This window comes from Ursus arctos, unplaced genomic scaffold, assembly GCF_023065955.2.
Source record: "Ursus arctos isolate Adak ecotype North America unplaced genomic scaffold, UrsArc2.0 scaffold_8, whole genome shotgun sequence".
NCBI lineage: Eukaryota > Metazoa > Chordata > Mammalia > Carnivora > Ursidae > Ursus > Ursus arctos.
The window spans coordinates 83,315,915-83,339,443 of NW_026623100.1; the positions used below are offsets into that span (position 1 = coordinate 83,315,915).

At 46.7% G+C, this 23,529-nt stretch overlaps 1 protein-coding gene across 1 annotated transcript in view; it reads right to left on the reverse strand.

Annotated features, from left to right (window-relative positions):
- The window catches only part of TRAPPC12 (trafficking protein particle complex subunit 12), an 80,730-nt gene extending 57,713 nt beyond the window's left edge, over positions 1-23,017 (reverse strand). Inside the window, exons 1-3 of the mRNA XM_026518064.4 lie at positions 22,866-23,017; positions 13,160-14,365; positions 4,031-4,147 (exon numbers count right to left, since the gene is read on the reverse strand). Of these exons, the coding sequence (XP_026373849.3) occupies positions 4,031-4,147; positions 13,160-14,359 (1,317 nt within the window). The 5' untranslated portion in view covers positions 14,360-14,365; positions 22,866-23,017. The remainder of the gene's footprint in view (positions 1-4,030; positions 4,148-13,159; positions 14,366-22,865) is intronic.
- Positions 23,018-23,529: the final 512 nt, after the last annotated feature.

The following is a 23,529-nucleotide window of genomic DNA, read 5'->3' on the forward strand; positions in this document are numbered from 1 at the left end:
TTCCATGTCTGCGGGCTATTTGGTTTCTGTGAATGGCCTCTTTATATCATTTGCTTATTTTTCTACTGGGCTGTTTTGTTTCTCACTCATTACTGGAAGGTATTAATGTGTATTAATGCTCACTTTTTTTTAATAAAGATTTTATTTATTTCAGAGAGAAAGAGAAAGAGAGAGCAAGAAGGAACATAGCAGGGGGAGGGGCAGAAGGAGAGCAGGCTCTCCACTGAGCAGGGAGCTAGACCCTGGGCTCGATCCCAGGACCCTGAGATCATGACCCAAGCTGAAAGCAGATGCTCAGCTGACTGAGCTACCCAGGTGCCCTGTGACTCACTTTTTAATAGTGTTTATGGTGTTTTTGTTGTATCAAGTTTCAAGTTTTATTTTTTTTTTCTGAATAGTAAGAGTTTATTTATTTTTTTATTTTTTTTAAGATTTTTATTTATTTATTCGACAGAGAGAGAGACAGCCAGCGAGAGAGGCAACACAAGCAGGGGGAGTGGGAGAGGAAGAAGCAGGCTCATAGCAGAGGAGCCTGATGTGGGGCTCGATCCCATAACACCGGGATCACGCCCTGAGCCGAAGGCAGACGCTTAACCGCTGTGCCACCCAGGCGCCCCTATTTATTTATTTTTTTAAAGATTTTATTTATTTGAGATAGAGACAGCCAGCGAGAGACGGAACACAAGCAGGGGGAGCGGGAGAGGAAGAAGCAGGCTCATAGCTGAAGAGCCTGATGTGGGGCTCGATCCCATAACGCCGGAATCACGCCCTGAGCCGAAGGCAGGCACTTAACCGCTGTGCCACCCAGGCGCCCCAAGTTTCAAGTTTTAAAGTGGTCGAATTTATTCATTTCTCCCTGAAAGGTTTAAGAAATGCTTTTCTACCCTGAGTCATTAAAAGTCTACTCTATTTTCTGGAATTTAAAAAATTTTGTTTTAATTTATTTGGAATTTATTTTTACATGTGCTAAGAGACAGAGAACTTTTTAACTTTTCCAACTTGAATATCCTCTGAATTCTGTGCCATCATTGATTAGTTCCTTTCCCTAGTAACCTGTACCATTGCTCTTCCTACGTAAGTGTGTATTTTGGGCTCTGTCCTGTCCCACTGGCACCCCTGTGCCCTTGTCATTTCCCTGACCCGCCTTTGGCCCCCTCCCAGCTACCATGGCAGATACATGGTTCTCATTCCAGTGTCACTCTTCTCCAGGGTCTGTCCTTGCACGAGCTTCCATGCAGAAGGCCTGGGGACACGTCCCTGTTTATACACGGCAAGCATGTGCACGTATGTGGGTGTGTGTGCCCGCAGTTTATTTCTCCAGCCTCCAAAGGGCATGGACTTCAGCTTTCTGATGTTCTTTTTTGCTCTTTGGACTTGCCCGAGTGGTGACAAGGACCTAGCGGGGCCAGGACCTCTCTGTTAACAGAACAGGCCGGGGGAGACCAGGGCTGGCTTGTGCCCGCTCCTCCTTCCGGTCTCCTGCGCAGCTCTGGGCCGTGTGACCGGTGAGCCAGGGAGGAGGTCTGAGGGATGGGATGAAGGAGACTCTTTAAAGGACAGGCCAGGACGACCCAACACAGTGTTGAGTTCTAATGGCTGGTGCTCCCTTCCTTCAAAACAGTGGGACCTCACCTCAGCAACCTGTGAGCCAGAGCTTTTGATTACATGCTGCCGATTTGAAATTATAATTATGTATTTTCTCAGAGTGCTTTCTGCTATTTTTATCCCATTCTTTTCCACCTTCTAGTCCCCTTCCTGGTGATCCGCCTCCATTTCGATATTAGATGTCAGAAGTATTTGGTGAAGAAATTATTTTTATAATTACAATTCAAAGCACACCCTGTAAAACTTTAAACTCTGTAGAGAAAAATCTTACGAAAATCTCATAATTACTGTAAATGACATATAGAACTCTGATAATAAAGTTCGTTTGGTGTGAGAAAAAGATCTAAACCTAAATAAATGTTACTTTTTTTTACACTAGGAAATAAGATATGACTATTTGAAAAACTGAACACAAGCATTCAATGACTTCCAAAAGATGAGAAAAACAGTCCAATAAAAGTCACTCAAGTAACTAATGGTATGTACATAACTTTCCCCCATCTACGACTCAAAAGGAATCATTAACTCTATATATGATACCATTAAAGTGATTAAAATGTCCTTCTCCACAGGCTATGACATTCATTTCCCTGTAAATTACAATCTTAGAATGTGCTGACATTACTTAAGAAAATACATTTCAAAACTCTTTCCTAATCTTAAAGAGAACAGGAATTATTTTAGGACATAATTAAACTACCAGGGCAAGGTAATTTTTTTTGTAAATACATTTTCACCTTAAATATTAGGTTTCCTTGTTAGGACTCTAATAAAATCTCTCCTGGCGCAATGCACCTTCAATGAATGAAAAACCCCAAGCCATTGTATGTATTTATGAACACCACGAATAATCAAAGGAGGTAAAAAGATTGCCTGTGGAACAAATTAGTTACAATGACTATGTGTGGCTTTGTGTGTACTTTTTAAACTGATCATTCCAGGGGCACCTGGGTGTCTCAGCTGGGAGAGTGTGCAACCCCTGTTCTTGAAGTCCTGAGTTCGAGCCCCACATGTGGAGTAGAGTTTACTTAAAAAGAAAAAATTAAAAAAATAAACATCAGCTGGTCACCACAAAGTGACCCTCCAAGTGCAGCCTCCCCCTCATGATGACGTCTCACAGCAGCAGCTTCAAGGTCAAACCAAGGCAATGACAAGGACCTCCCGACAGTGCACGAGCCTACCCATGGGACGAGCATCACAGGGCCAGGGAAATGCTCACCTGTTAAGACCTATTGCGTCATTAACAAACAAAGTATACGGATATTTAAAAACTAGTTGTTTTCCATTCCTTTTAAAAACAGACTGTCTCCGGGGCGCCCTGGCTGGCTCAGCAAGCAGAGCATGCAACTCTTGATCTCTGGTTGAATTCGAGCCCCACACTGGGTGTGCAGATAACTTAAAAAAGAAAAATCTTCAACAAAACACAAACAAAAAGCCCGACTATCTCCATTTTTCCTTCCCAAGGCTTCTTAGTCATAGCAATAATTCTAGAGTCACTTCAGTTAAAGAAACCCAATGAAGCATTTGATTTACATTTACTAAAATTAAACTTTAATTTTTTTTTGTTTTGTTTTTAAAGATCTTATTTATTTTACAGAGCTTGAGAAAGCAGAGGGCGGAGCAGAGGGGAGAGGCAGAAGCAGGCTCCCCGCCGAGCATGGAGCCCGACATGGGGCTCGATCCTATGACCCTGAGATCATAATCTGAGATCAAGAGTTGACTGCTCAATCGACCGAGGCACCCAGGTGTCCCGAGACTTTAATTGCTTTATGTATAAAATATCTGCTAACCACCTAAACAAATTATTTTTATTTACCTTTTTGAGGACACCTACTTCTATAAATATGATAAAAGGTATCAAGAAAAAGGCAATTGTGGGGGGGGCGGGGCGCACATGTACAATTTCCCGGGGTCCAAAGACTGCCAGAAACACCTACCCATTCATGTTAACATGCCTGCAGTTCAGATAGTTTCCTATTAATATTTGGGACTGCATCTCTGCCTGCATGGTCACACTTACTCCTGGCAATGAACAAAGACTTTTATGTGAACCCACCCAGTCATTAATAAACCCTTTATACCAAGGGGAAAAAACCTCTATTTAAAAAAAAAAAACCCATAAAAATAAAAATTACTTATCTTTAGTTATTATATCTGATGAAGCATATTTAATCAAAGTATATTCTGCTTCAAGTAATTTGATCATTTAAAATAATGGCTTTTTAACTAATTGGCCTTAAAATTAAAAGTATGTTAGTATGATGTTTTTTGCTGCACAGGACTGGTATCTAATTCAACAAAATTTTATTTACATGCAAGGGCTTTAGATAATACATTCGAAGTAATTAACTCTAAGGAAAATACTACAAAGAAAGGCAGGCCTTATAAAAACAACAATATTGAAATCAAACACATCATTACTTACGATTAACTGTTTCAACCCAACAAAAGTCTGCTCTACAGACTCGGCATTTAAGACCTGTCTCTTCGCCGCGGCTCTCTCACCCAGGAAGCGAAGCATCAGGTCTTTAACTGCATCCCCCTTGAAGGAATGTAAGAAAAATATGTCAAGACAATAAAATGTTAATTAAACTCAGCTAACCAGAACCCATAACTAAACGAAATTTCTTTTTTCTCCACCGGTGTATGGAGGTTAAAACGTGGTTACAGTACAGTAAAACTTCAATCACCCAGATGCTCCAGCATCACGACCTTTAGTAAAACGTGTATTTTAGAACGGTCTTTGGTTTAGAAGGGGTAAACCACCACCAGCTGGACCAGGCTTACGTGAGAGACACGCCGAGCCAGGAGGGGGGCTTCGGGGCCTAGAGCTGGGTGGGGGATGCAGTGGGCTGGCTTCAGCAATCCGCAAGCAGATGCAAGGGTTGTCTGCATCTCTGGGAAAACCTCTGGGACCTGGCTGCTGCCCTCCTCCCGATGCTAGGTTCACCCGGAGCCCGAAGAAAAGGGAAGAGTGCCCTCCCCTGCAGGTTGTTTGCCGCGAGCTCAGCCAGGCCCTCCGCTCACAGGAGTCGTGCTACTGCCAGGAAAGCGCCACCGAGGCCTCTGCATGGGGAGCTCCCGCCTCACAGCCTAACTCCTGCGGCCTGATGCCCCTGCGGACAGGGCGCAAGGATGGAAAAGTGGAATCCGAAGCACATGAGCAAAGGCGGCTGGTGAGGATGTGCGTGAAAGGGATCCCGGCGCACAGCTGATGGGGACAGATGGCACAGCCACCGTGGAACAGGAGGGACGCTCCTCAGAGAGTCGGAAACAGACCCAACCTAGCACCCCCAAGGCCACTGCGGGGTATTTATCTGAAGGACATAAACACGCTAACTTGAAAAGATGTCTGCACCGCCGTGTTCACAGTCAGGACGTGGAAACAAGCCACGTGTCTGTGGACGGACGGATAAAGAAGAGGTGGCGTCCTCACACTGTGGAATAGTGTTCAGCCATAGCAGAAGAATGGAATCTTGTCATTTGTTTCAACGTGGATGAGAGGGCGTTATACTAAATGAAATAAGTGAGAGGACAAATCCCATATGATCTCACTTCTATGTGGAATCTTAAAAAAACGAAAACCAAAAAACCAAACAAGCTCACAGATACAGAGATCGCACTGGTGGTTGCCAGAGGCAGGGGTGGGGAGTGGGGGGGGGGCAGCAGGCTGGCAGAGGGAGGATTATCAATGGCTGGAGCCGCCAAGGAGAAATGCAAGCTGGGGCGCTGGGAATAAGAACCCTCTCCATCTCCGCGAGCAAGACACCTGCCTCCCGCCGCAGGCCTCTGAGTGCCAGCAGTGCAGGGCCACCGAGAGCACAGGGCCACTGAGGACGGAGAGGAAAGCAGCGTGGACGGTGTTCCCTGCAGACTCCACCAGCACCCCTCCCCTTCCTGTGGTTTTCCCACCCGTGGCGTACGCGTGCAAGGTGAATCTTTCGTGGTCACCCAGAGCGGTGATGCTTACAAAGCACCGGCCTGTGGATGCGGCAGGCAGGGGAGGCAGACAAGGTGCCGCAGGGTCTGCAGCTGCCCTCCCACAGATAAAGGGGGAGGGGTGGCCTCGGGAGGGGGTTCCAGGTCACGAGTCTGGTTCTGGCCCCAGGCACTGATGCTCCAAGAGGCCAAGCCACACCTCTCCCTTACAAGGCAGCGAAAATCTAGAAGCAGCAGTTTTATGATTTTTTGCTTTCAGAGTGTGAGGTGAAATGCTTCAAATACTGGAGCCACTGAAGGGGCTAACTGGTCTAGGAGGGACAATTACAGGGCAGAACAAAAAGAGCTCAGCCATATGGCTCCATAAAGCTTTGCAGGAACCAACCCCTACCAGACAAAGGGCTTTATCTGAGTGGGAGGAGCTGTGAACCGGGAAAGGGCAAAATCACACCTCAATGCCGATGCCGCAGAGGGAGGACCAATATAACTCCTCCATCCTTACAACATCGCGTTAATTAGACCACACTGCAAAAATCTTTTGCCCTTAAAATTCTCTGCTGGTTAACATTTCCGTTAGCACAGCAGATCCTGCGACATGCGCACACACAGGACTGCCAAACATCTCACCTATGAAAGCCCAGGGTGGGACAGAACGTCTTCCCACGAACCTACTCGTGCTGTGTCACCGAGCTGGGGGGACTATGGCCCAGGGGTCATGGCACCTGACTGCACATCCTCCTGCGGTGGCGGGAGAGAAGGGAGCAAACTTCCCCCTGCTGTGGGATTTTTCTCAGAGCTCTGTTGCTGCCCCTGGGACAAGACCCGCCTGGAACCCTTGGACTCCTTCAAATCAGAAAACTCTTTGGTGAGGGACTAGTGCATTCAAGCCCAGAGCAGGAAATGTAGGGAGATAGCTTGGGATCGAGCCAGGACTCAGGCCGGCAATGGGGAGGATGCCTGTGGCTCCCCTGCCCCCCATCAGACATATTTATGCAAGAGCAAGTGGCTGATCTCAGCTCACAGATGGCTGTGGGCTGCCACCCCTCCTGCAGTGTGGGGACCGTTCAGCAGTCCCTTCTCGATCTTAATGGACAAAGACACAACGGAAACCAGAGCAGCTGATTCACAGCGTACAGGCTTTACTGTCTGGGAAACCTGAAGACACAATGGCCATGGGGCCATGGTCTGAAGAGACAGTGGGTCCTGCACCTGACTCGGCACACGTGGAGCTTTCCACCCCGGCTCCAATGGAGAAGCTCCGGGGAGCAGGTGACCCTCTTGCTCCAGTGTTTGCTCTCTCCCAGCGTAAGCAAAACGTCCTGAACAAACAACATCGAAGAAACAAAAATGAAGCAAAACCCCAAACTGGTGGAATGTAAAATGGTGCAGCCACCAGGAAGACAGTTTGGACATTCCTCAAAATGCGAACCCCAGGGGTGCCTGGGTGGCTCCGCTGGTTAAGTGTCTAACTCTCGGTTTTGGCTCAGGTCATGATCTCAGGGTCCTGGACTGAGCCCCGCATCAGGCTCCACGCTCATCGGGGAGTCTGCCTGAGATTCTTCCCCCTGCCCCTCGCCTGTGCACGTGGTGTGCACACATGCTCTCTCTCTCTCTCAAATAAATAATCTTAAAAGAAATGAACCCCAGAGTTGCCATGTAACCCAGAAGTTTCACTCTGAGGTATGTACCCAAGAGAAATGGAAACATGACCACATAAAAACTTGCTCATGAATGTTCATTATTCACAAGAGCCAAAAAGCGGAAACAAATCAAATGTCCATCAAGGGACGAACGGATGAAATGTGGAATATTCATAAAGTGGAATATTATTTGACAATAAAAAGTAATGATGTAGGGATGAAACATGCTAATAAATGGATGACTCCTGAAAACATAATCCTAAGTACAGAAGCCAGTCACGCAAGAGCACATACTGTACGACTGCATTCACATGAAGTGTCTCCAACAGGAGAAACCCCAGTGCTTGCCTGGAGCTGGGGGAGGGGATGGGGCAGATGGAAAGGGAATCTGAAAGGGCCTGGGCTTCTTTCAGGGAGATAAAAACGTGCTAAAAATTGTGGTGATGGTTGCACAATTCTGTCAAAATGCTAAAAACCAGCGAATTGTAAGTGGAATGTGTGAACTGTATGGCATGTGAACTGTTTTTCCATAAAGCTGTAAAAACAAATCTAAACCTTTTTTTTCTTGTGAGGCCCCAAACAAATCAGAATTTGAGAGAATGCTTCAACAAGGAAAACAGTGTGAGGCTGTCACAGAATGGCCTGAACCGGCCTCCCCACGTCTCAGCTGGCTCACTCACACGCTTCAGCTCAGCTCGGCAAACGTAGCCCGGGAACCGTCTGCCGGCGTGCTGGACAAAAGCAGCAGCAGGGACTTCTTACAGTCACCGGGACTGGACAGTCCTAATGTGAGGAACGGGATGAAGCGACTGTTTTCAGACACAGAAGAGGGCTGGGATCTGTGAGAAAGGAAGGACGACCTGAACTCTTGAATTCAAAGGTGCCGGGGCAGCGGTGTGAAGGGGGGTCTCACGCAGAGCGCGGTGAGGAATCCGCGAGGCTGAGGTGCCTGGAAGCGGCGAGAGGGAGCACTAAAAAGGAGGGAGCTCCGCAGAGAAGTCTGAGTCTGCTGCTGGACACCAAGCCGTCCGTGCACAGGGTGACGCTCTGCGACAAGGGAGCTGAGCGACTTCAGAGCTCACGCAGGCTGAGAGATGTCACGTTTGTAACTGTGTGGAGCACTCTCGTTGAACACCGAGGCTTTCAACAGACGTGAGAAAGGTTACCCGCGAGTAAAAGCCACTCTAAACTCACCCTAAGAGCTCAAAAACAAACCTGAAAAAGATCAAGTCCATCTGCATATAAAGTACCTGTTGACCTGAACGAAGTGCAAGTCTTTTTGAAGACAACACAACACAGACTCCTAAAAACAGGACACCCACAATGTCCACCCTCTAACCAAAAATGATGGGACATGGGACAAAGCCAGCCCATGTGACCCACAACCGAGAGAAGAGGTAAATACAAACTGACCCAGAGGTTACAGAGATGGTGGACCACGCAGAGGAGAACTCTCAGGCAGCTACCACACATGTGCGTGAGGGTCTGAGGTAAAACTTCAACACAGAGAATGAAGAAAAAGATGCAAAAAAGAAGCAAACGCAAATTCTAGAGACAAAAAAAAAAAAAAATTCACCGAGAAGCATCAGCTGCAAACGAAAAAGCCCAGAAGGAAAGACATATGAACTTCAGGACATGACTGCAGGAATTTCAAAGGGAAGCAAAAAGAGAAAAAAACCTGAAAAACAGACACAGATCCTTAGTGACCTCTAGCAATTTTGAGTGGAATTGGAGTCCCAGAAGTAGAGAGGAGAGAGGGAAACACTGAAACACTATTTGAAGAAGGACCAGAATATTCCCAACTGGGAAAACATATCCCAATACAGTCAACGAATCCCAAGCAAGATAAACAGAAAACCATGTGAAGGCAAATCAGGATCAAACAGCTGAAAACCAGTGATAAAATCTTAAAAGCAACCAGAGGAAAACATGTACATTAGGTATAGAAGAGTGAAGATAAAAATTATTACAGGGCGCCTGGGTGGCTCAGTCAGTTGGGCGTCTGCCTTAGGCTCAGGTCATGATCTCAGGATCCTGGGATCAAGTCCCACATGGCATCCAGCTCCCTGCTCAGCAGGGCATCTGCTTCTCCCTCTCTCTCTGCCCCTCCCCCCTGCTTGTGCACTCTCTCTCAAATAGATAAAATAATTATAAACTTCACATCAGAACATGATAAAAGGGCATCTTTAACATGATGAATGGGGGGGAAAAACCACCTGTCAACCTTGAATTTTATATTGTAAACATATTGCATATCCAAAAAAAAATAGCCTTTAAAAATGGAGATGACAATAAATGGTTTTTGTGGACTAATTAAAGCTGAGAATGCGTGTAGCTGGTGGAGTGGCAGGAGCAGGTGAGTCCTTGGCTTCCTGGAGGCCCCTGACACGGGTTTCCACGTGGACTGTGTGGGTTTCCCTGAGAGGATTCTGGTGAAACCCGAGTTGCTGGGAGGGGGAAGGCGAGACTGGGGGAGCAGAATGAGAAAGGGGTGGTAGAAGGATCCAGTCTCCAAGAGTGTAGGCCAGGTTTCTCGCTCCGCCAGCACGGGCCGGGGGATTCTGATGTCTGCGAGAGGGGCTCAATCTCACCACCTTCACCTTCACCTCCCTGTTCCCCTCACCACTGAAATTCTGCTTCTTTTTTTTAAAAGATTTTTTATTTATTTATTTGACAGAGATGGAGACAGCCAGCGAGAGAGGGAACACAAGCAGGGGGAGTGGGAGAGAAAGAAGCAGGCTCACAGCAGAAGAGCCTGATGTGGGGCTCGATCCCAGATCGCCGGGATCACGCCCTGAGCCAAAGGCAGACGCTTAACCGCTGTGCCACCCAGGCGCCCCGAAATTCTGCTGCTTCTATTTATCCCTTTTCACTCCCCCCTTTAGTGAACAAGCACCATACAAACAATTCTCCACTTCCATTCCTTACGGGTTCTGAAAAGTTCTGACCTACCATTTCCCCCAAACTTTCCATTTGCTCCTCTGAGGACAGAGGCCAGGTACAACCGTTCACCAGCCGAAAATGCCTGAGACCCCCTTCTGGGGCCACGCAAGCGGAATGAGGCATTACATGTTCACCGTAAAGCTTCTAACTCAGCTGAGACTGCCGAAGACGTCATTCCGTAAAGAAACAAATTAAAATCTTTTCAAGTTTTATCCCCCAGGAAGGTAATTTTTAATGAGGCGAGCAATTTGGAAAAAAATAGTGTTTTAGAAAGCTGAATGAGAATGAACAACTCTGTGGTAATAACAGTGACAAAGGGGCAGCTTACTAATAAGTAAATCCAAGAAACGGTTTCAAAAGCTTGGTGTGCCCAGAAAGTTAATAGAGAAACCAATCTTAAGTCTTTTGGCAAATAAACATAGCATGTCGGTTCAAGGTTAACCGTGCATTTTCTTTTCTATCTTGGGAATGAAAGGGTCCTTGAAGGATAATATACAGATGAAGAGACACAGTGTCACGCATCCAGCACGTGTTCTGTGGGAGAGCCGAAGGTGTTCCGGAAACTACTCTTGGTTCAAATTTCCATCTACCACGAGGTTCCCAAAACACCCGCCGTGAATCCGCAAGAGGTACTGTGAGACATTACCGAAGGCCTTAAAGGAGATGGAAAGAAGGAAAGCTGTGTCCTGGTCAGCTCCCTAACCCTTGCTGACTCGTGCAGTGACCTTTCTCTCGGGTAGCTGCGTGGAACCGGGGACGTGAATCACGGAAGCTTAAGGCTAGGGAGGACCTGACAGGGCCTCTGTATCTGATTCAGTCCAGGGGAAACCAGCACCGAACTCCCGCGCTTGTGTTTCCTGACTCAAGAATGACTGGCATTTCAGGCAGCACAATATTTCTGGTCTGACACTAACCGGCCTGCAGGCTAGTCAGCATTCGTGGCCCCGTCCATGAAATGTGTGCTCACCCAGACCTCTTGGCAACCAGAGTGAAGCACCTCTACACATTTTCGTACCCTAGAACCCCTGGGTGAAGTCATTTCCATGGCAACCTTCACATTTCCCCTGAATTACAATTGGGGGGGAAGCAAAGGAAAGGAAGTGCTAAAAGGCCAGTCCCACTGAGCCTGCAGGAACAGAGCAGCAGAGCACACAGTCCCCCACAAGCGCGAGGGAAGAAACACAAAGCAGAACAGTAAAGCCCCCACCCCACGCCCGCAGCAGGTAGGGTGGATGCAGACAGGGCCAGGGAAGGGTGTGAATACATAAATCAAATCCTGCACATCCAAGTATCCCCTGAATTCGGAGTCCGGAACCGGAATTCATTAAAAGGATCCTGCAAAAGGAAGTCTATGTTCAGTCTATTCTGCTTGAGAGAGTGGAGAATGAAGCCTCTCACACTGCCTGGTAAACAGTACACGCACAATAAATGTGCATTTGGTACCTGAATATGCTGTCAAGGCTACCATGTGAAGTGTCCAAAACCTATGGGCTCACATTTCTAGATTTCTAAGTCCCTAGGAAAGAGCTAGCAGCTCCGCGTCCCCAGTGCGGCCCTTCTCCCAGGGCTCAGCAGTCTACCTATGCCACGACATCCGCATCCCACACACTGGGCTTTCCGACCAGCCACGTGTGTGTAGGAGTGGGCACGTGCTTCCCCTGAGAGGGCTGCTGAAGACAGGAGGGCAGACACGCACCGGCTGCAAGGCCAGCCCCCTGGGCGGGAGCGGTGACCCTCATACACTGGGCTGGGCGGCAATGGGATCCCACCACAACCTTGCAATCACCCAAGGCTCGCATCTGATGTGCTCACTTACGTGTTACACGTATTTATAAACATTCTCACCATACTACGCATGCCATCTTGTACCCAGTTTTTCAAATTTAACAACAAAATATGAACCTCGTTAAAAATTCTGCTGTATTATCATTTTTTAATGTTTATTTTTAATTTATTTTTTAAAAGATTTTATTTATTTATTTGACAGAGAGAGACAGCGAGAGAGGGAACACAAGCAGGGGGAGTGGGAGAGGAAGCAGCAGGCTCCCAGCGGAGAAGCCTGATGCAGGGCTCAATCCCAGAACGCTAGGATCACGCCCTGAGCCGAAGGCAGATGTTTAACGACTGTGCCACCCAGGTGCCCCTATTTTTTACTTCTGAGAAAAGATTTTATTTATTTGAGAGAGAGAGAGCACAAGAGAGTGTGCACAAGCAAGGGGTGGGAGGTGCCGAGGGAGAGGGAGAAGCAGGCTCTCCGCTGAACAGGGAGCCCGGGACCCTGATGCTGGGCTCGATCCCAGGACCCTGGAATCATGACCTGAGCCGAAGGCAGACGCTTCACCGAGTGAGCCACCCAGGCGCCCCTGTATCGGTTACCATGGCATGGTCTTGTTACGTTTTTAAATGAGACGTCAACAGCAACAGCCACATAAATGCACACGTTCACCTACTTGCTGTTTATAAAGGAACCAACTGGACAGTGAATAGCTTATTCATCAATAAAAGTTTTAAATGCTATTTATGAAGCAATTGAATGACTGGAGGAAGTGTGTTGCCAGTAATGTATGTTCCTTCTCAGAGCCAGCTTTGGGATTTTTACAGAAAGTCGGCATGAGGACCGAGGTCACCCTCCCTGCCCAACGAGAAGGCATTGTCAGAAGAGGGTGCCACTGGTGCACAGTAGGTGCTCGATAAATCCTTGTTGTACTAATCTTTAAATGGCCACCTCAGGAAAAGGAATTCAAGAATCTGAGTGGTTTCCAAACCTGGCCGGGTATCAAAACCACCTGGACATGGCATTAAAAATATAGACTCATGAGCCCCACCCAGACACAGAGTCAGAATCTCCAGATATACAGCCCACAAATCCCACCCCAAGTCTATGGTAAATTTGCCTTTCATTAAATCTCTACATGATTTTTTAGGCAGAGGATCTTAGAGTTGGAAGAACCCCTGGAGATGACCTAATTCGACCCTTAAAAATCACATTTATTTGAACGCCCCCCCCCCCCCCAAAGGTGTCCCGCACCCACCTGGATATTGTCAAACTTGAGGCCCGGCATGGTGAGGCTCTCCTTGTCTACGAACACCGTGCTGTACTGCTGGGTGGCTACTGAAATCAGGATGTCCCTGGTCCCCTCTCCGGGGAGCCAGGCGTCACTCCTGCGGTCCATCTCGCTCATGCTCAGGGCTGTGGCAAAGGGGTCCTCGCTCCCCGCAAACACAGCCTGGATCTGTGAAAACGGTTTTGGAGACTGAGGGATTTCTAGAGAAGCTGTGGAAACACCCGCTTCTGACTTTTCGATCCCTGGGGAGTGAGAAGGCTCAGCGGTACCTGGGGACCTTTCTGCCCCCGGAGTGGAGAGTGAAGACAGTTTCTCTGGAGCTGAAGAACCTGCGTTGGGGTTACTGACGGAGATGAAAGTGGAAGTCGTGAATGAATCAAAGAAGTCCGAGGCCAAGGAATTAGTGTTGGCTGGATCACCAAAAAATTTACTCAGGCTGGGGCTGGGCTGCACCGCCTGGGGGGGGGTCTTGGCCACCGTCTCACTCGCGCCGCTAAAGCTCGGAGACTTCACCATCTGGGACTCGAAGCCATCCCGCAGGAGCAGGGGCTGCTGGGAGTGGGCAGGAAGCGACTGGCTAAAAATGGTGCACACGGGGATGGGCTCCTCATTGGGAGGGGACTGCCTCGAGGGTGGTACGCACCCCGGCCCCTCTGGGCGAGTGCTCCCGTCCCCTGGGCCAGGGTCCTCTGCCCCCTCCTCTCCCAAGGCAGGCACACCTTTGACTTGGTTGTGCTCTGGGTCAGGGGTCGCGTCCGAGATGTCTTTAGACACACCCTCTCCATCACTTTCACTGTCCTTGCTCAGGGTGTCCACTGTTCCTTCGTCCCCGAGACTTTCCAGACTGGGACCAGTGTTGCCTTCTGCAGGCTCCACAACATCCTGCAAACAGCCGAGGTCACCTGTGTCGTCTTCGCTATTATTAGGAGAGTCAGAAATGAGGACGCTCTCCATCATGTGCTCATTAAGTTTATCTACGAAATTATTAGAATCTTCCGATATAGTCTCATTCTCTTCAGACCCGAACTCGTCTCCACCGAGGTCAATGGTTTCCTCGTGATAAAGCAGCTGCGCCTGCTCTCCCTGTGCAGTGGTGCTCCCGGCCTGCCCCTCGGCCGGATGCGAGTCCTCAGTCACATTCTGCTTGGCGCCGTTAGCGTTCTCCATGGCCCCCTGGAGCGAAGAGAGATTTGTGAACCAACCTCATCAGCTTTCTATCTCAGTTATTACGGAGCTGATTCTACCTTCCTGTTAAAACTGTTCTTTAAACTTAAAAACAAACGGTGGATACGGGTCATTATACATTTGCCCAAACTCATGGCATGCACGACACCAAGAGTGAAGCCTAATGCGGATTATGGACTCGGTGTGATAACGAAGTGTCGGCACAGGTCCGCCGGCTGTAACAAACGCACTGCTCGGCGGGGGAGGCGGAGGGTATGGGGAATCTCTGAACTTTCCGCTCACAATTTTGCAGTGAGCTACTACAACTGCTCCAAAAAATAAAGTCTACTAAAAAATGTTTATCAGTCATATATTCAAACGGTTCAAACTGGAAACACTCCGTTTCTCCAACCATCTGTCGATGGGCTGATCACGGTAAAAGACACATAACGTCACCGTCTTAATCATCTACCATCTTAACCATTTTTGAGTTCACAGTTAAGCGGTATTCAGTGCATTTACATCGTGCAACCATCACCACCAGCCATCTCCAGAACTCTTCTCATACTGCAAAACTAAAACACTGTACGCATTAAACAATGACCCCTAGCAGCCCCCGCCCACCACCGCCAGCCTGATAATGGCCTTCTACTTTATGACTCCATGAGTGTGACTACTCTAGGTATCTCACATAAGTGGGCTGCCATAGTATTTGCCATTTTGTGCCCGGCTTATATCCCCTAGCATAATACCCTCAAGGCTCACCGATGTTGCAGTACGTCAGGATTTCCTTAGGTTTTCAGGCTGTTTAATAGTCCACTGTATCTCCATACCACATTTTGTTTCTGCATTATCCACTGATGAACATTTGGCTTGCTTCCATACTTTGGCTACTGTGACTGCTGCTATGAACACATGTGTACAAATACCTCTGAATCCTTGCTTTTAATTCCTTTGGGCATATACCCAGAAGCAGGATTGCTCAATCATATAACACTTCTATCTTTAATTATTTGAGCAACCAACAAACTGTTTTCCATAGTAGTTGCACCATTTTACATTCCCTGCAACGGTATACAAGGATTTCAGTTTCTCCACATTCTGGATGACCCTTGTTATTTCCTGTTCTGATACTAGCCTTCCTAATGGGGGTGAGGTCTCCAGCCTTTTAAACTCTACTTGTTCTTAGCTGGCAGAGTAGGTGAGAACCCAATAAAACACAAAGGCCCTATTGCCTGGCCCCTGCCTACGGGTCTAGCTAACGATTTTAATTCAATTCTTGTGGACTTATACTATTAGGGACAATAGCTGAGTCTCCTAGGGTTGCATTTCCAGAGAAAGTCGTATTACGGTAGCGGGCATCTACGTGGGTCCACGTGTCAGGTTTTGGTTATAAAAGTTTGGGAAACTTAAATGGATCGCCCCTGTGACATTTTCCCACGAGAGGTGCTGTAGTGGCCTTGGGGTAGTGTGCAGTAAGTCAGTGAAAATAAAGAATGAGATTCTGAAAGCAAAATAAAATAGAAAAAAACAGTGATAAAAAATAAACCCTACTTGTTCTTTATGACCCAGTTGTAGACCCCCTCTTCCATGAAGCCAAGACACTCCAACCTGTAATAATCTCCCCATTCTCCCTGGGACGCTGTCTGCCTGAATCGAGCACGAGAAAGAAAACCGTACGAAAGCAGAGGCAGCCTCACTGAGGCATGCTGACCGCCGGAGCTAATGGCAGCGAACCGGACGAGTTACTGGTGCGTATTCTGTCCTCGGCACTGTTCGAAGGGTTTTACGTCTATGTTCTTACTTGAGCCTCAGACTCACTCTGTGATACAACCGCTATCACTGTCTTCATCTTGCAGATGAGGAAGCTGACGCTCAGGGAGGTCACGCTCTCTCAAAGCCCGGCCACTAGGAAGCGGACAAACCAGGCCTGGTTAAAGCTGGACTGACACTGGATGGCAGAGGCCACAGAACGAAACAAGGAGTTTGAACTCTAAAGAAAATGTGCTCTTTTTCTTGAAGAACATTTTACCAAAAGCTACTGTATACAGTTTTATCCTTAAAGTGAACAAAGTCCAATTAAGATGAGGGTTTCTCTAGAAAAAAAAATGCCTGCTTGACCTTTGAAAACTACACTTAGCTGATCTCTAGACAAGAGTACTTCTTCGTCAACGTCTCCACAGTACTCCAAATCAGCTATCCTTCCTTTTTATAGCCTGGTCACCCTGACATCTAAAAACAAGATTACTTTAAAGTAGACAATCAAAGTTAAACACTTTGGAGAAGTTTCTTGTCCAGCATCGTCAGTAACTAACTCCCCATTTGTTACATATTCATCTGATTAGCTATAAAGGAGTCAAAAACGAAATGTAAAAGGAACAAAAGCCTTTTTCTGGTAACGTTTCACAGCAAGGCACATCAGAAGCTGCCTAGAGAACATCAAAAAACGGATGCGCTGTCACAGGCGGGGCTGTCCCCTGCGTCCTCTCTGTGCAGCAAACAGAGGCTGGGCAGGAAGACCATGGGAACAACAAGCACGACTTCCTTTCACCTGGACAGTAGCTGAATGCGATGCCATCAATGCCCCAATACACAGAAGGGGACACTGAGAATCAGAGCAGTGACGGGGCTCACCAAACATCACCGGTAGTGGGGCACCTGGTTGGCTCAGTTGGTATAGCACACGACTCTTGATCTTGGGTGTGAGTTCGAGCCCCACATTGGGTGTAGACAGCCCCACATTTTAAAAATAAAAACTTTAGAAGAAATAATAAAATCACTGGTAGGGGTGCCCGGGTGGCTCAGTTGGTTAAGTGTCTGTCTTCGGGTCAGGTCATGATCTCAGGGTCCTGGGACTCAGTCCCACGTCGGTCTCCCTGCTCAGTGGGGGAGTCTGCTTCTCCCTCTCCCTCCACCCCTTCCCCTGCTCAGGCTTTCTCTTGCTCTCAAAAAAATTCTTAAAAAAAAAAAAAAATCACTGGTAGTAAATGACACTGCCAGGAATGGAGTTTGGTCCTTCCTGACAAACCCTAATGAGGACTGAAATATCCAGTCCCTAGCACAGTGCCTGCTACCTGGGAGATGCCAGTAACTACAGCTGGGTTAACTGTTGGTTCTGAGCCTCTCTCAGAATAAGAACAGTTCCAGAAATCCCAATAATACACTAATGGTTAATTGTAGAATAATGTAGAATATAAGAAAAGGTCTGATACAATTATAGGAAAAGATAAAGAATATCAGAACTGGCAAAACCACAGTGTTTTCTTCATATACAGGGAAGGGTGGAGAAAGTTCTACTCTTAAAAAAAGTGGAAGTAACTGTCAAGGTTAATTTGTATGTATTAGATACAGAGACAGACTAAAATGGGGTACTGTGGGAAAGACTGTCCAGGTAACACTGAGCTACTTCCCACAATTCACTGGAACAAGAGAAAGCTAATCACTGTGTAAGACCCACTCATTATGTGGACTGGGTATTTACAGCAAGAAACAACTGCTTCAGCAGTAATTCAAGAAACACAGATTGAAACTATGATTTTTTAGGAAAAAACCTGTCTATGAAATAGGCAGATGTTTAGAAACGACAGCTCCTAGAGTGTTTTGGGGAAAACTAACCTGTTAAGAGTAGAAATGTAACTTTTCTGCAGAGCAAGTAGGCAAAGCATAAAACTCTGATACAGCCAACTGTGTTTACCAATTTATCTAAAATGTTTTTAAAGCGACAATCTTCTAAAAGGAAGAAAGCTAAGTAAAAATCAACATTCTTGCAAATCAGTGCTTGTTCGTAACTATGTTTTCTCTTCAGAAACCTGTTTCTAATCCAATCTAAATTAGAAAATCCATCTGTTTCCTAGTCATAAAGTTTACAAAGGGGCTGCCCAACCCAGAGTAAAAATTATAATGTTAATCCTAATTTCTTAAAAAAAAATTATTTATTTAGTTGAGAGAGAGAGAGAGACAGAGAGAGAGAGAGAAAGCACGCACAAGCAGGGGGAGCAGCAGAGGCCGAGGGAGAAGCAGACTCCCAGCCAAGCAGGAAGCCAGATGAGGAGCTCGATTTCAGGACCCTGGGATCATGACCTGAACCGAAGGCAGATGCTCAACCAACTGAGCCACCAGGTGCCCCAATCCTAATTTCTGAATAGAAACTATATATTTATTAAAAACCACTGCCAAAGGGCTGTACTGAAATGTCCTGCAAACCAGGAGCCATTATTCACGGCATGCTACTGTGTCTTAGATCCCAGGGTAACTCAGTACTCTTATGTTCTAGGGAGTGGCACAGAGAGAAAGCTAGGTAGCCAACACACATACACGAGGCAAAGAGAAAAAATGGTGCAGGGGTGATGGGGAGATTCTGGACAGAAAGGGACAGCTCACGTACAAATTCTCCTCTCTCAGTAGGAGACCTTAGAGGTTCTTTTCCTGTAACTTTTCCCCTTCTCTCCTAAAGGTGCATTTCTATAACTTTTAACAAATTTTGAGTGGATACAAAACAATATTTATAACATGGGGTTGAAACACTCTAATATTTACTTCCCTCCCCTTTGAGGGTAATATTCTGAAATTTGCCATACTCTTTTTGTCTGTCTTTCTTTCTTTTTTTTAAAGGATTTTATTTATTTATTTGACAGAGAGGCAGCAAGAGAAGGAACACAAACAGGGAGAGTGGGAGAGGGAGAAGCAGGCTTCCCGCTGAGCAGGGAGCCCAATGCGGGGCTCGATCCCAGAATGCTGGGATCATGACCTGAGCTGAAGGCAAATGCTTAACGACTGAGCCACCCAGGCGCCCCGTGCCATACTCTTTTTATTTAATCTTCCACATGCTTACTTCCTCAACAGATTACTTAGGTTTTTCAGTTTCTGCCTTAATCTCCCCTCTCTACTCTTAACCTTGAGATTCAACTTTATACGTAGCATGAGGCTGGGATTCATTCATCTTTGCCGTTGAGGGTGCTCTGTGTGTGACAGAGCCACAACATATGATCTGTTCTACCGCTGATGGACATCTGAGGTATTTTAGACAGTGCCATGATGAATATTCTCGTACATGTCTCCTGGTGTACCTGTGCAAATTTCTTCATGATGGTATCAAACGTTATGTGTATGTTGGTTCACAGAGAATACATCTCTTCATCTTTACTAGATAATTTCAAATTGCCTTCCTAAGTGTTTGTACCAATTTACACACATAATAGCAGTGTGAAAGTATTCTTGTTCAACACATTTACCTACGCTTGGTATGATCAGATTTCTTAATTAATATCAAGAATACATAAAAAATTCCTATAACTCAATAGGACAATAAATGACCCAACAGAAAAACAGGCCAAAGATCCGAACAGGCTGAGAGGGATACACATTTCACAAGCACAAATCCCGTGACTCAACAGCCATCCACCTATCTTGATATTTTCAGGACGCTTCCATTTCATACCCACAGTTACTATAAAACTAAGTACGTCTTTCTGCTCTCAAGAGCTCTGGTGAAGACAATAAATGGTTCCATGACCTATGTATCACAGAGGAACTCTTCACATGGCACCATAAGCTATGACTGGGAATGCTTATAACAGCAACTCCAAACAAAATACCTGCCTCCTTCCAAAGATTTAAAAAAAAAAATCAGGAAACAAGTACTGCCCGTAGATACAATAAATAAATAGCGTATTAAAAATGGAACATTAAATGTAAAACAAATGAACCATGCTACATCTAATGCATCAATGTTTGAACCTCACAAATCTGATTTCACAAGAAGAATGAGTAGAAAAATAAGCAGCGTAATTTTCTGTATAAGGTTCAAAAACATGTAAATTAGACAATATATTGTTTTAGTAATACAAGTGCAAAAGCAAGGTGATGATAATACCCAATTCATTTGGGGAGGGGGCTGGAGGTGATGGCAAGAGAAGGTTTGATTAGGGAGGGACACATGAACAAGCCATTGACAACCGTCCATTTCTTATGCTGCTGGACAGAAGACTGGGCTGGGTACTTGATCTTTATGTCTTCCATGAATGTTACAAGTGGTCTTTATATTTCATAATTAAAAAATAGAAAAGCAGACGTATTTGCTTTTGATTTGTGTAATACAAATCTATGCTATTATTGGCTTAATAATTTTATTAAACCGCAGACATGATTTTAGCTTATGTTAGCATTAAAATGCTAGCAAAGAAGGTGGACTTTTTGTTCAGATGAGTGCTTTGCATGATGCCTTTAATTAATGCTTATGATTTTTTTTTTTTTTTTTTTTTTTTTTTTTTTTGTGAGGGAGTGCGTGCATGAGCAAGGCAGGGGGAGCACAGGGAGGAGAGACAGAATCTCAAGCAGGCTCCATGACCAGTGTGGAGCCCTATTCGGGGCTTGATCCTACAACCCTGAGATCATGACCTGAAATCAAGAGTTGGCCTCTCAACCAACTGAGCTCCCCAGACACCCCTGGAGCCAGGACTTAAACTCAGGAGTTCTGGTGGTGTCCAGGCTTTAAGTAACTAACGCTACTGCTCCTCTCACTGTAAGCTTCTTGAAACCAAAGATCGTTTATATTATTTTTAAGGTTTTTATTTACTTATTTGAGAGAAGAGAGAGAGTGAGCGGGGTGGGGGGGCAGAGGGAGAGGGACAAGCAGGCTTCCCACTGAGCGTGGAGCCTAAGTGGGGCTTCATCCCAGGACCCCCCCAATCATGACGGGACCCAAAGGCAGAGGCTTAACTGACTGAGTCACCCAGGTGCCCCACCTTACGATTTTTTTTTTTTTTAAGTACTAACATTTAAGTGATTATTTAAGAACTGAAGTTTCACTAAGAACAATTCACTAACGGGGCGCCTGGGTGGCACAGTCGTTAAGCGTCTGCCTTTGGCTCAGGACGTGATCCCGGCGTTCTGGGATCGAGCCCCTCATCAGGCTCCTTTGACAGGAGACTGCTTCTTCCTCTCCCACTCCCCCTGCTGTGTTCCCTCTCTCACTGGCTGTCTCTCTGTCAAATAAATAAATAAAACCTTCAAAAAAAAAATAAATAAAATTATATTAAAAAAATAACAATTCACTAAGAACAATTAAAACTACAGAAGTTCAGTTTCCCTCTCTGGACATGATGCTGGAATTGTAAGTCTTTTGCCAGACTGTGATAATGTAAACCCTATTTCCATGAAAATATATGCCATGTAGTAGAACTCTAATTAACATATACTTACAAAAGCCCCCGTGTAAAGAAAACCCACTGCTGATCAAGCATTTTGCATGTATTATGTTATTTAATCCTCAGGACCAACCTACAGAGTACCATTATCACCTCCATTATGCAGCAGAGAAAACCCAATGATTTGGCCAAAGGCATACTGTCAATATTTGATGCTGATGGGATTTCAACACAGGTTTTCCTGCCTTTGCTCTCCCTGTAAGGTTGCTAGGACAGATCACCATCCAGAGCAGCAGGGGTGAGTCAGAAAGAGCACCGAACACAAGTTCTCAATAACTGCTTGAGTCTTAGCTTCACTACTAAGTGACCTTTGAAAAATGACTTAATTTCTGAGTCTTGCTTTCCTCAGTCTGTAAGCTGGGGTCATGAGGAATAAACAGTGACGCACAGGGCACTTTTAAACTGTAATGAGCTAAATATACATCAGCACAGCAAACTGTAATGTTAATAATGAAGCACAGTGCTAACACGCTGTTGGAAATCACAGAACGTGAGGACAGGTGAAAGACACCGCCACTAAATTACCCAAGTCGCGTTCCCCTCCCCGTCTCCCATAGCACCATAGTGGGCCAGGCTCATGGTCTGTCGCTCGGCACCATCCTGAGTTCATGAAAAGAAGCCAGGAAGGAAGTATTTGGATACAAAGACACCGTATCTTCCAGCAGCCATGAGAAGGTGGCAACTGCAGTCCATGTTCCGGGGGTTAAACTTTTGTGCTCAAGTGTGAGGAACGCACACGCGTTTCAGAACATATCTTTGAGCCCTGTGCTTCTTTTAAAATACATGTTTTCAGTCTTCGCAGTGTACGCACTCTATCGATCAGTTCTGTCTGGAATGTGGCTCTGGAAGGGATCAGAATATGGAATAACAGCGGCTTCTATACTTTTACACATACCGCCGCATTCATCCTCCCAATACTGAGACTTTGGTCGGGCAGGTCACGTCCGTCTACAGGAGACCAAACTAACAAGAAGAGAAACCAAGGGGCTCGCTCAGGCCACGCTGCTCCCTAAGTGCCACAGCTGGGACCTGGAGGAGACCTCCCAGGACGAGACGTCACGGAGCAGCTCCCGCGGAGAAGCCCCCACGACGGGGACCGGGAGAGGAGACCCCGGAGAGGAGCTCCGGCAGGAGACCTCGATGAAGCGAACCTCCCTCCCCGCGGGGGGAGCGGCCAGGGGACAAGCCACGGAAGGGGTGCACCGCCCGTGCACGAGCTTCCCGAGCGGCTGGGGTCAGGGCCGGCGGGGCTGCGGTTACGGACGACCCGACACCCTCCCCACAGTCCAAGCCCTGGGTCTCACCTGCCACCTGCCCCCTGGGGTTGGGGAGGCGGTCACCTGCGGCCGCGACCAGAGTCCGGGGAGAAGGTGGATGAAAACCGGAAGAAGCGACTGAACCCGGCACCTCCTCCGGCTTTTGCGCCTGCGCGCGCTCTCCGTTTGCGCGGCCTTCGCGCACGCTCAGTGCAGGGACGGCCGCCAAGCGCATTTCCGGTTCGTGCTGCGATGGGCGTGGCCCGCGCTCCAAGGTGATATGGAGGGCGGGGAATGGGCGGGGGTAGTTGACTTCATCCCTGGGGATAGGGAGGAAAATTAGTTTGACACTCAGGCTATGGGGTCCTGGCGTAGGACAGGCAGAAAAGAGAACGTTAGGCCGTTTCTTTTCATTACTAGCCAAAGCACCCAAGAAATTTTTATTTCTAGAAATTTTTCTTTATGCTTATCAGTATTTCTACTTTTCCTGCTGCGCGTCTGTATTACTTGTGTAATAATGACATTAACCATAAAGATGGCCGTAATAATATCAATAATATGTGGGTAGGTTTAATCCAGCAGTATGAAGACTGCTTTCTCTTAGCTCCACAACTTAATCTCAGGTAATCGGAGGCACTGAAGAGCCTGCTCCGGTCTGTGCCTCCGCTTCCTTGATTTTTTACTGTAATCACTGAGGGCTCTTTATTCGTTC